Here is a 13,586-nt window from a genome sequence, read left to right as displayed (position 1 = left end):
TCATGCTTTGCCAGGCTTTTTTTTTTTATCATGCCCCTTTTTTTTTCTACTGGGAAATCCTGGTAGCAAATTAAGCCCCTGTGCTGCAGATTAGCAGTGTGGCACATAGTTTAACATGCAAGGCATGAAGTTTATGGCACCACAAACTGCATGTCCCTGTATATGTGACTGTGGCCACAGAGTCCAAAGACAGCATGTTCATTTGACTGGGAAGTTTTTTAATAACAGTGAGTATAAGGGTTGGGAGGAAAGGAAGGAAATATATAAGAATTGTTTACTCAAATATAAGGTTTTTTCCCCAGTCAACATGTGGGGAAAAGCCATTTATCTTGCATTTATCAGATACGCAAACCTCGCTAAATACATGATCTATCATTAAGCTGCTGCCAAATTGGCATGTAAAGCCAGTGGTGAGTATGACTATAAAATGCATAGCCCATATGGGGCATACTTACTGATGGGAACCTTTTTTGTGTAGCCCTTAGAAAAAAGGAAGTTGTTCCTCTAGGAGGGAACAGGCACTGGCATGGAGGTACTGCAATACCAGGCTAGCACTCAGAGAGGCCAAAAGAAGCTACAACCTGCTCCTCTGGTGCCAAAAATGCTGATGGGAGACTTTTTATGGCCCTTAAGAAGGGCAGTTGCTTCCCCAGGAGGGAACAAACACCAGGCCTAGAGGTACTGCAATACCAGGCCAGTACTGCAAGAGGCTGGAGCAAGCTCTGACACCCTTCCCTGGTGCCAAAAATGCTGATTTTTTTTTTTGGCAAAAAATATACATCTATAACCCCCCTCTCCTCTATACCTTTACCAGCTTGTCTTGTAACAGCTTGGACAGTCCAAAACATACCTTTACAGTTACAAAACTCATTCCTGTTACAAAACTGCACAATATGTCTGCTTGCCAGTCACCATCATCTTTAACTGTCATAGATTCATAGATTCATAGATTCATAGATGCTAGGGTCGGAAGGGACCTCAATAGATCATCGAGTCCGACCCCCTGCATAAGCAGGAAAGAGTGCTGGGCCTACATTACCCCAGCTAGATACACATCCAACCTTCTCTTGAATACCCCCAGGGTAGGGGAGAGCACCACCTCCCTTGGGAGCCCGTTCCAGACCTTGGCCACTCGAACTGTGAAGAAGTTCCTCCTAATATCCAATCTAAATCTGCTCTCCTCTAGCTTGTGGCCATTATTTCTTGTAACCCCCGGGGGCGCCTTGGTGAATAAATACTCACCAATTCCCTTCTGTGCCCCCCTGATGAACTTATAGGCAGCCACCAGGTCGCCTCTCAACCTTCTCTTGCGGAGGCTGAAAAGGTCCAGTTTCTCTAATCTCTCCTCGTAGGGCTTGGCCTGCAGGCCCTTAACCATACGAGTGGCCCTTCTCTGGACCCTCTCCAGGTTATCCGCATCCTTCTTGAAGTGCGGCGCCCAGAATTGCACGCAGTACTCCAGCTGCGGTCTGACCAGCGCCCGATAGAGGGGAAGTATCACCTCCTTGGACCTATTTGTCATGCATCTGCTGATGCACGATAAAGTGCCATTGGCTTTTCTGATGGTTTCGTCACACTGCCGACTCATGTTCATCTTGGAGTCCACTAGGACTCCAAGATCCCTTTCCACTTCCGTGCCACCCAGCAGGTCATTTCCTAGGCTGTAGGTGTGCTGGACATTTTTCCTCCCTAGATGCAGCACTTTGCATTTCTCCTTGTTGAACTGCATTCTGTTGTTTTCTGCCCACTTGTCTAACCTGTCCAGGTCTGCTTGCAGCTGTTCCCTGCCCTCCGGCGTGTCCACTTCGCCCCATAGCTTAGTGTCATCTGCAAACTTGGACAGAGTACATTTCACCCCCTCGTCCAAGTCGCTGATGAAGACATTAAAGAGTATCGGTCCAAGCACCGAGCCCTGCGGGACCCCACTGCCCACACTCTTCCAGGTCGAAACTGACCCATCCACCACAACTCTCTGGGTGCGACCCTCCAGCCAATTCTCCACCCACCGGACTGTGCAGTAATCCAAGTCACAGCCCCTTAACTTGTTCACCAGTATGGGGTGGGATACCGTGTCAAAGGCCTTCCTGAAGTCCAAGTATACGACATCCACCCCTCCTCCTGCGTCGAGGCGTTTTGTGACCTGGTCATAAAAAGAGACTAGATTGGTCAGGCACGATCTACCTGCCACGAACCCGTGCTGGTTTCCCCTCAGCATAATTTGTCCTGCCGGGCTCTCACAAATGTGAGCCTTGATGATTTTCTCAAAGATTTTGCCAAGGATGGAGGTGAGACTGACTGGCCTATAGTTACCCGGGTCCTCCTTCCTCCCCTTCTTGAAAATGGGAACCACATTGGCCCTTTTCCAGTCCTCCGGGACTTGACCCGTGCGCCACGAGCATTCAAATATTCCCGCCAGTGGCTCTGCAATGATGTCGGCCAGTGCCTTCAGTACCCTCGGATGGAGCTCATCCGGGCCTGCCGACTTAAAGGCATCCAGTTCCTCCAAGTGACCCTGCACCACCTCAGGGTCCACGCATGGAAGTCTGGTGCCTTGCTGCTGCCTCCCTACACTCCCAGTGAGAGACTTGTCATGCCTCTCGCTTAGGAACACTGAGGCGAAGAACTCGTTGAGGAGTTCAGCCTTGTCCCCTCTGTCCATCACCAATTGTTTCTGCCCATTTAGCAGGGGTCCTATTCCTCCCTGGGCCTTCCTTTTACTCCCTATATATCTAAAAAACAATTTCTTATTGTCTTTTACTTGGGTTGCCATCCTCAGCTCCATGGTAGCTCTGGCCTGTCTAACTGCCTCCCTACAAGCACGAGCAGAAGAGGTATATTCCTCTTTGGTGATCTCTCCCTGTTTCCACTTTTTATGTGCTCCCCTTTTGGCCCTTAGTCTGCCCTGGATTTCTCTGGTCAGCCAGGGAAGCCTCCTGGCCCCTTTCCCTCTTTTACCTCGCACGGGGATCGTCTCGCTTTGTGCTCGAAGGATAGCTTCCTTAAGGCACAGCCACCCTTCTTGGGCTCCCATCATTTCAAAACTACTACTCTGCAGTGCATCCTTCACTAATCGCCTGAGTTCGCTGAAATCAGCTTTCCTAAAGTCCAGCACGTTCACCCTACTGGTTACCTTACCCACTCAACGCCTTATGTTGAATTGTACTTTTAGGTGATCACTGTCCCCCAGATGGCTACCGATCTGTAGGTCCCCTACTATGTCATCCCCCGTTGCCAATACCAGATCCAGTAAGGCATTCCCCCTAGTGGGACCATGTACCTCCTGTGTCAGGTGGAGGTCCTGTACACAGGTTAGAAACCTGCGTGAGCGGTGGGACTTTGCTGTCTGTGTCTCCCAGCAGATGTCCGGGTAGTTTAGGTCCCCCATGACCACCGCCTCTTTAGCTTTTATGGTCTCTGAGAGTTGCCTCAGGAGCCCCAAATCTATTTCTTCCCCTTGATGTGGGGGTCTGTAGCAGACCCCTACCACCAAATCCTTTTCTCCTTGCCCCCCATGTAGCCTAACCCACAGTCCTTCTACTTCCTCATCCTTTGATTCTGTCTTGATGAGGGTTGATGTATATTGCTCCTTAACATAGAGCGCAACCCCTCCCCCCCTTTTCCCCACTCTGTCCTTTCTGTACAATCTATAGCCCTCAATATGTACCGCCCAGTCGTGGGATGGATCCCACCAGGTTTCCGTCAGTCCCACTAAGTCGTAGTCGTTTAGTGCAACCAGGAGCGCTAGTTCATCCTGCTTGTTCCCCATGCTCCTAGCATTAGTATATAGGCACTTGAGCCCTGTGACTGGTGCTTTTGCTACCCCCTCGCTCCAAGTCCTAAAGGGCTTTTTGTCTCTAACCTTCCCGTTCCTTACTTGTGCCGTATTGCTGTCCACCCCCTGTCTTTCACGTTCCCAAAGCTCTCTTTCTTCAGGCTGGGCTGTCCTTGTGGGTGCCACCTGGTTTGGTGGTCCACAGCCTCCCCCACCCTCATCTTCCCCTCCCCCCGACGAGCCTAGTTTAAAGCCCGCCGGAGGAGATCCGCCAACCTGTAAGAAAACACACGCTTTCCTTTGGGGGACAGGTGAAGCCCATCCCAGCTGAGCATGTCCCTCGTTGTAATGTGTGGGTCATTGTCCAGGAAGCCGAAGCCTGCCTCGAGACACCAATTCCGAATTATTCACAATTATGCAAAGGACCACCTCAGTGCCCTCCACCCTCCCTGTTCCCTTTCCCCACCTCCCAGCTCCCTCACCAGTTTTCCCAGTCCTTTCACTCTTTAGTGCAGCCCATCTGAATAAGATACTTAGTAGTGCCCATTGTGCTCAGTCCCCTTCAGCACTGACTCTCAAAAGTCATGATGAGCCACTATATTGAATACATTTCAACTTCCTTTTCACTTTCACAGCTGAACTGCACTTTTCTTTCCCATTTTCATTGCGTCCTGGTTTTTAACCAGCCTTAAATGTCTGGCCAACATCACTGAATGATGATTCAAACAGCTCAAACAGCTGCCCAGAATCCCTCTGTTGACCCCTCTCTCAACCTATCACATATGATTAGTGTGGCCCTGTCCTCCATGAGGTGGAGCCAGACCAATTTGCCATGAGACTCATCTGCATATAATTTTTTCGTGGATGCCAGGAATTGTGACAAAAGCACCTGGTTCCAGTCATGGGTGAGGAGCTTATTAGCATGTAGATACTTTTTTGGTGGTATCTGGAGTATACAAATATAATGATCAGTGTTGAGCTGTGGGGTCATGATCAGGTCAAATGCTATTGTCTTTGCTGGGGCCTAGCCCAATGAACTTTACAATAAACTATGAGCCTTTTGGCTTTGTACTAGTGTCATTCATAGGAAAAGTAATATACATGTATATACACGCAACTTATATAGCTAAAGGCGTCATGGTCTTTTGGCTAAGATCAATGGAGACAAGGGGCACCTGAGTCCTAAGAGCTCCAGGCTTCAGGCTTGCACATAGGATGCCTACTCAGATCTGGGGAGTATATTTGAAACTTAACACAAATGGCTCTGGGAGGGAAGATGGTGGTAGAGCCATACAGACTTGACAATTCAGCTCTGTTTAGTCAGATTTTAGAGCTCAACTCTTAGGCTTTGCCCAATTGGATTTGGAACTAATTTGGCCTTGAAAAAGATATAAAAATAGATTTTAATATATTCAGTTAGGTACAAAAGTACTGCTTAAAAGTGTGTTATGGGGTACCTGAGCTAAAGCTGCATACTGCTGGTATGTTTCTTTCTAGGTCAGTCTTTTCAAATTTGCTTGTTACTTCCATATGCTCAGGGAAAGCAGGACCTGATAGTAAGGAAAGGCCTACAGGGGAAAAGCTGTGGTGGGGAGGGGTGGAAGGGCAAGTGGACTACCTGACCCACCAGATTTACCTTCCCTGCTATAGCAGTGGGAGGAGAACAAATTCTAGATAAACCTCCAATAATTAGATTCTATACCTGGAAAATGATAACAAATGTATACATTTTCCATATGTAGAATCTAATTATTGGGGGGGTGTCTTGTATTCAAGTAAATATGGTAAGTACCTTTACAAAGAGAAAATACTTGGTACTAGTGGAGAAAAGTGTCTAACAGAGAAAAAGGTTTAATAAGAACTAGTATTTAGCATTGAAGCCAGAAAAATTAAAATTGTACCTACATTCTAACCTTTTTTACAATTCTGGTCATTTAACTGTTGAACTACCAAAGGAAATGGTGGATTTTCTTCTCTTGGTGTCTGGACAGCCTTCTAGAATATATGCTTTAATCAAACAAATTATTAGACTTAATGTAAGGTGAAATACATCTGCTTATGTTATACCAGTGATCAGACTAGATCATCTAATAGTATTGTCTGGTCTTAATCTCTTTGAATCTATTTGTCCACAAACCACTAAAGGTGAACATATCAATTGACCTACTTTTTTCCCTGGTTTTCCTTTCCTTAATGAATTGCATGCAAATTGTTGTATGTTAAATGTTTCAGTTAATAAAAGAACCATATGTTTTTTTCTACTGTGCAGTGGTTTGTCATAGAATTTTTTTGTTTGGTTTACCAAACAAACAAGAAAAACCACAGCTTCCTTTTTCTTAAGGGTGCAGTGCTTTGAAGAGGACAACACTTTGACCTTTTTTTGGCAGAGCAGAAAGCATTTATGTTAAAGACTACGTGTTAAAATACAAATATAAGAAACTTGTGAGTGCCACAACCTTGTAACATGCAAAGGGTCATTTGCTCCTGGACGGGTTTAATCTTAAATTTATGCTGGAAAACGCTGTCATTTTTTATGTTCAAACTTCAAAAACTAAATCTGAATACATAAATTCAGCTTAAAATCCAAAATATGTCATACTTCTTACTCTTAGTGAAGTGAATTTTTCTAAAAAGTTATTGCACAGAGACTTTGCTTTTTTTAAAAGTTGTAAGGGCCTGACTATTCATAGGTTTTTGGGAATAGCCTTTTAACAATTAAATGGATCTGACATTAAACCTATACCTATACCTTGATCACTGAATATTAATATAAAGTAACTGAATTTCTATGTCTCTGTTCAGCTCTTGTTTTTAAAATGGTAGTTTGTGTGACCTAGCTGGAAAGGAAGTTCTTCAGAAATACTTGACATTAAAGTGTGCATATGACTCCAAACCTAACTGAATCACAAGATATTTATATATAATTCCACTCTTCAAAGGCTTTTTGGAAATATGCAAATAGATAAACTTTTCCTCAGATTAGACTTAGTGAAAATGTCATAAGACAGACTGTGATATTAATAGACGGTGTCTGTTACCATGCTAATAAATCACAGGGGACATAAGTTGACGCTAAAAACCAAATAGAACAACAGATATGGAAGTGGTTAGAGGAATTTAAAATGTGTGCATTTAAACAACTTTTTTCAGTTGCATACATTCTTCTGCCCATTTATGCTTTTGAATAACTTCGAAGTTGCTTAACTGTGGTCTCATTGCTTTGAAGAAAATTCTTCCTTTACTTGTTATAACTACTAAGCAGTGTATTGCGGGCTTGAAAGTGATATTACGTACCTCTTTCACCAGCCCTCCACTTGCCTGGAGTTTCCCCTACTATATACTTTACTGTCTTTATAAAGATTCCTCTGATAGGCTGTGGTCTAAAAAGGTCTAAAAGGAAAATATGGTAAAACTTTCATCAGGACAGTTCTTGCCAGTCTTGCTTGTTGACTCTACATCTTCTGGAACAAACAAGAATTAAGATACCAGAGGTGCAGGTACTCCTATTTCTCTGCTCTTTGAACCTGATGTGCATGATTCTGTTTGTGGTTAACACCAATACTTTTAATCACACTCTAGGATTTGTCACATGTTCATTTTCATGTAGATTTTCCTGTCCTCGCTTGGTTTGTTTTTTTGTTTTGTGGCTAATAAAAATGTTGTGCTTTTATCCACTGACCTGATTTAAGAATGTTCAGTTTTAAGGCAGTAACTTTTTTTTTTACAAAATATGGATGTGCACTCATTATAGTACCTACCAGATATTCTGGAGAGTCATGGGAAATGTCAAACCTATGTCCTTGGTTTGTAGCCATAGACTAGTCTCCAGTTGACATGGACAAGTTTCTGGTGGAGGTTTACAGTCTCCTGTTAAAGCTTTTTTATTTGAGATGGGAGAAATATTTTAGATAGAACATAGAAGCTCCCCACTCAATTCACAGCTATTGTTTTTCTTTGGAACCAAATCAAAACCTTTTTTGGTTAAAGGAAAGTTCAGATGAAGACAGTTCTACTGTACCGGTAAGGAAACTATGCTATGTAGCTCCTGTATTCGCCTCCTAGTTTACTCCCTACCTCTTTTCTCTTTTCCATTTCCTGCAAAATATTGTAAAAAAGTCACAAATGGCTGGATTAGACATGTCATTTTTAATTTAGGGTTCTTGTACATATGGTATATATAGATATTATATACATAACATAGCCACTCTGAACCTTTCATTACAAGTGATTATTATAATTAATGGGAACTTTTCCCAACCAGAACAGCAGTACATTTTCATTGATTCACTCAAGGAATTGGTTTGAATAAGAAGTAACTTGGTTTGAGTTGATTTATATACTTTCTCCTGGTTTATTTGCATCAATACATCTCTACATTTTCTTGCAGCTGTTAGTGAAATTCTAATAGATATTTAAAGGTTACCTGAATATGGAGTGGTTCTTTTTCTTTAGTGGTGGTGTTTTATTTCTTTTACATGAACACTGCTATTGTCATATTTACAGTTTTCTCTTTACTTGTGCTTTTTTCTCACGGCATTCTTATGGCTAATTGCTTGTGGAATGAAAAACTATTTGTTTCACCAGAAATAGAGGGTTTTATTTTTCATTCATTCAGATTTTGCCTATAGTTAAGTCACTCTGTTTAATGATATTTGATTTGACTCCGAAGCAAAGAAACTAGAAATGTATCTAAACTACAAATAATGTAACTGAAATACTTTTAAAAATCATAGCTGTCAAAGAAATCCCTTGCTGTTTCCTTGATTCTCTCCCAAAGACTCTGGTTGTATATGCCAAAGGAAGTTTGTGTTAAGAAATGAGGGAGTAACTTCTATTTGATAGCCAGTTAAAAATGTTTTGTTTTTATTTCCCTCTTAATACTTTTTTTCAGATTTCTGGGATCTGCTACAACAGTAGTGTGTTAAAAGTTCATCGAGTAATTTGTATACCCAGTTGGGTAGCAAAGGTATTTTCTTGGACTCTTGAACCAATTTTCTCAACTGCGGAACCATCCAGTGAGATTCGAGTAGGAATGGGAGCAACAGTAGACATCCAGAGACAGCAGACAATGGAATTACTGGATCGTCAGATAATGCTGTCTCAGTTTGCACAGATGAGGCGGCAAAGACAACAGCAGGTATAGATAAATGATCTGTCATAAGGAGTATAACTATTGAGTAATGGCTATTATGCCTTTATTGCTTAATCATAATTTCTTGTCCCCGTGTATTAAATAAAGTATAGTTATTGCAGGTATTTAGTGTTTCTCTGTTGGAATTATATGATTACATTCTCATAGACTGCTTTAACAGTAGTGATCATGGACATCAGGCTTTTTATGTTTAAAACATTTTACAAGATATGAACTAAACCACCTGTAAGTAGATGAGGTGAGGAGGTGTTTTATTTTTTTTTACTACCATCAGACCAAGGCTGAGAAGTTAAATGATTTACCAAGGTGCAGGATCAGTGATAGAACCACAGTTTAACTCAGCTTAATTTTAAATTTGGGATGTCCTAATGTCTAGTAGGCATTTTTCCCTCTTTTTTTTTTAACAGAGGTTTCCTTATAAAAGTGCAAAAACCTTTCTTTCTCTTTCTTACATATAGAGGCCAACCACAATGCTTTTTTGTTACTGCTTTTCATTTTTGTATATTTGATTTTCCTTTTGATTAGACCACTAGAGCCTCTTTTATTTTTCTGTTGTGATGGAATGGACAGGTGCAGGTGTGAGCATACTTGGCATTGTAAGACAGTAAAATAAATGAAGTGATCTCTATTTGTTTGTTTTTTAAACTGTAGATCAGTGGTTCTCAGCCTTTGTAGGCTCAAGGCATCTGTTGAAAAATGCGAGCTCTTAGCTTTCACTCCTTTTTTGACTGAAGAAAAATAATAGAACAATTCTTCTATAGCAAAGAACTCAGAAAGACCACAATACACCAGAATGTTTTTGATACTATGGATTCTTATTCCAGATCTCAAGGTTTATCTTGTGAATTATGTCTAGGGGCTCCTATACACGTGCAGGGAGGCAGCTCCAACACACTGTAATTGCAGTGTGTCAGAGCAGATTTAATTAATCATGTCTGCTGGAGTGTGATAATCGCTGTGCTCCTACAGACTCCAGGGTCACGTGTATCAGCGTCCCTGCACTGAAAAATGGCAATGCGGAACTTTAAAGTGAAGATATGACAGCACAAGCTTCTGTGTGGTCTTGCAATTTAAGTATATACCAGTGGACCCTACTGGTATTATCTTTATGACAACAAAGTCCTGTTCACCTTTAATTTGCTTCCCGTAAAAATTATTAAATAGTTCATCATTGTGCAGCTTCGGGAGTGAAAATGTGCCTTCTCTCTGCTTTTCTACCAGTCATTGTAACCTACTTCTGTTGTAAAAACTAAACTGGAAACTTAAGTACCCCAAATATAGCTGTTGAATTGGAAGTGGCTGTTAGGCTGCAAACTGCTGTGGGCAGCTAGGCTTGTGAAGGAAGAATAAAAGACCTAAATACTCCAGAATGCTTTAAAAATTTCAAAATAATAGGAGAAAAAAAGGTTAACTTTCCCCTCTTCTCTCAGATAAAAACTGATGTTTTTATTTTTTATCTTCCCTGAGTATCCTCTTCCTAAGAACAATTTTCTGTAATCAAAGGATGTATGGATTACATCAGATTGAATGCATTGATCAAATTAGATTACCATAAGGTAAAATCAAATTACTAGAACAGGTTTTACTTTGGTGGGGACTTATGTATTTGGAGCAGTAAACTGAGTCCACAGTAGGATTTGAGTTCAAATCATCAGCAGTGTTACAAAGTAATACTTTTTGAATGATTAGATAAATAGTATTGTAGCTATTTATAGCATTGTATAATTCAGTGCATGCCAAAAATAGATTCTGAAAAGGTTTAAAATAATAAAAGAGCCCTACGTTACTAGTATCAAGCTCCAGTACTACTCACATTACCATGTTACTGGAGCACTTTATTTAATTGAAGGCATTAAGGCATTGAGCTTAACACCTCACAATACAGGTGAAACATAAACCAGTATGCAAAAGACTGCACTCGCTGCCTTATTACCAGGGATCCTGGTTTTCTCTGTTTAAAAGTCCCATCTTCTCTTATAAAACCCAACATTCTCTGATTTCAAAATCCGCTTTTTTCCACGGTTAACGTGAAATGTCACTATATTTATAGGTATCAGTTGAACACAATGTTTTATTGATATACTTACAATTTTAATGCACTTGGAAGCCTACCAGTGCTCGATCATTATAATAAACATAAATTCTAAATACCACTATATTTTGGCTTTTGATTTTGGTGTTTTTTTAATCATGGAAAATCAGAGCTGCCCCTATCTCCTTTGCTCACCAGGACATGGCTCCATCTGCAGCTGTCTCCCCACCTCCCCCCCTGCATTGTGGCACTTAGCAGCCCATATATGCTGGTGCCCTGCCCCTACCCATGCCATTGCCCCTCATTCCCAAGCCACAGTCCCCTGACCCTATCAGTGCCCCTCCTCCATGATCTACAGCCCCTGGCATTGCCACTGCTCCTCACTCCTAACCCACAGCCCTGCTAGTGCTCCCTCATTCCCAACCTGCTGCCCCCCCCCCCATCCCTGGCCATAGAACCCCAATCTGTGAAGAAGGGGGTGGGTGTGTGGGGAAGGAGGGGGTGGGCACAGGCAACACATCGAGGACCATGTGCCCCTCCCCAATTTCTGTACCCATAACAGGGTGTGGGGCTGCAACTGGGCTGGACCAGCTCCAAGCAAGAGCCACCTCTGCAACCCAGTGGGCAGGACCTGGCATGGGAGGACCATGCTTCCATGGCTGCTAAGGTAAGGTGTGGTGGCAGCACAGAGATGTACCCCCCGCTGCTGCAGGGTGGGTAGGGGGTGCCTTGGCAGCTATGCCAGTGCTGTGCTCCCTCCCATGTGAGGTCCTGCCCCCTGGGCTCTGGAGGTGGCTCCTGATCAGAGCTGGTCTGGCCAGGATTCAGCCCAGCACCCCACTATAGGGGTGCAGAAATCTCGGGGGGGACATGTGATCCCCACCCCCACTCTACATGCATGGCCTGTGCCCTCCCCACTTCCCTGCTGCATCACCTGTGTCCCCCGCCACATTGCCTGTGCCCTCCCCCGTCTGTGTTTGCTCCCCCCCGCCCATAGACTTACCTGGAGGGAACTGCAGGAGTTGCTCTCTACTGCACTGCCTGGCTGCCATGTGGGCTTATGCATGTGGCACCCCCTGTGTCCTGCTGTGTCCTAGGCCCAAGCAGTGCTTTTAAGCTGGAACTCTGCCAGCCTGCAAGAGGAAATGCATAGTTTCCCATGTTTTTCTCCTTGAAGCAGAAAATCCATGTTGTTCTGTGGCAAACAGAAAACCTGGATGCCTGCTTATTACTGACTTATGAATGCATAGCAAGGGAGTGAAAAGAAGGTAATGGAATTAATCTACAAAAACTTCAGAAAAGAAAGTAAATTTTGAAGAGGTCTGTGCCTATTGCACCATAGACATTCCATGTGCCAGCCTGACTGTCCTAACAAATATGCTAGAGAGATGGCGTAAATAATTTATTTTCTTCCTGATCCTGCCTACCCAACTGTTAGAGGTGGGTGCACAGCATTCTGTGTTTTCTGCTTCTTTCCGAGTGCATGAAATAGAGGGAAAATGAACCAATGTAATAAGATTAAGGAAGTTTTCTTATGCACCCTGTATTCCTTTTACCATCTGAGCAGGCAGCTCTATGATTTAGCCATTAAGCAGTCACCAATTTTGATAGTCACTTTCCTAGCAGAGCTACCCTTCAGTGTCTCTATAAGCAATTCATAAGATTAGGAACCTGACAAGTTCGGAGACAGCCAACACAAGATGACTGCAAATTAGATGGGAAAAGAGCTTCAAGGAGAAGATTTAAGAGGGAACTCAACTTTCAAGTCTTTTTTCTTTCAGTATGACATATCTCAAATGATAATAACCTAAAGGCAAAGAGAAAATTTACCACAGCAAATATAGCAAACAGGGTAATAAAGTGAGAATAAAGACTAAGGAATAATCACTTGAAGGCCACAATTAAATAGTCTGAAGAAAAATATAAGAGAAAAGAGAGACCAAAACATTGGAAACTAGACTGGAGGAACTATAAAGGGAGAACATCATAGCAGAAGGGATTGGAAAAAAGTCTGGCAAAATACTTGTATTATGCCAATGTACTGGAAAGGAAAGGATTTTCTTAAATCTTTATACTATTTTCCTGTACTCTTCAGTGGCTTCTTTGATCATGTTTCCCAAAGCAGGATTTTCTTGTAGCATTTTTCCATAGAAACAATTATTTTCACTGGCCAGTCATTCCATGAAAACATCCATTTCCCTTGCCTTTCTCTAGCTTGTCAGGCCTCAAATCAGATTACCATGGGGTGAAATGAAATTACTAGAAGAGGCTTTACATTGGTGGGGACTTACATATTTGGAGCAGTAAACTGGATCCATAGTAGGATTTGAGCTCAAATCATCAGTGGGGTTACAAAGTAATACTTTTGAATTATTAGATAAACAGTGATTGATTCTATCTGAATAATGAAGGCTTGGTTCATACTTTGGTCGTTTGAAATGGGTTTTTCTCTTGTGTTGTTATTTCTCTTGGATACTGTGGGGTGATTAGATGATGATTAGTTTTGTCTTGGTTTCTAGTTACTATGGATACAGTATTTAATATCTGTGCTGATTGCTAGGCACTTATTTCCTCTGTGAGTACAGTGCAGCAACTTCTGTTTGTGTTTTTGTCCCTTGGTAATACCAGCC

At 42.4% G+C, this 13,586-nt stretch overlaps 1 protein-coding gene across 2 annotated transcripts in view; it reads left to right on the top strand.

Moving 5' to 3' along the window:
- The window catches only part of UBAC2 (UBA domain containing 2), a 194,220-nt gene that overhangs the window by 139,997 nt on the left and 40,637 nt on the right, over window positions 1-13,586 (top strand). For both annotated transcript variants that reach the window (XM_090022971.1, XM_090022961.1), the window contains exon 7: window positions 8,664-8,909. In XM_090022971.1, the coding sequence (XP_089879097.1) occupies window positions 8,664-8,909 (246 nt within the window). The remainder of the gene's footprint in view (window positions 1-8,663; window positions 8,910-13,586) is intronic.

The sequence above is a fragment of the Crocodylus siamensis genome, chromosome 1 (genome assembly GCF_052110815.1).
Source record: "Crocodylus siamensis isolate JL-2025a chromosome 1, ASM5211081v1, whole genome shotgun sequence".
In the NCBI taxonomy this organism is placed as follows: domain Eukaryota; kingdom Metazoa; phylum Chordata; order Crocodylia; family Crocodylidae; genus Crocodylus; species Crocodylus siamensis.
Note: the sequence above shows the minus strand (reverse complement) of the source record. Positions and strands in the feature narration are given on the sequence as shown.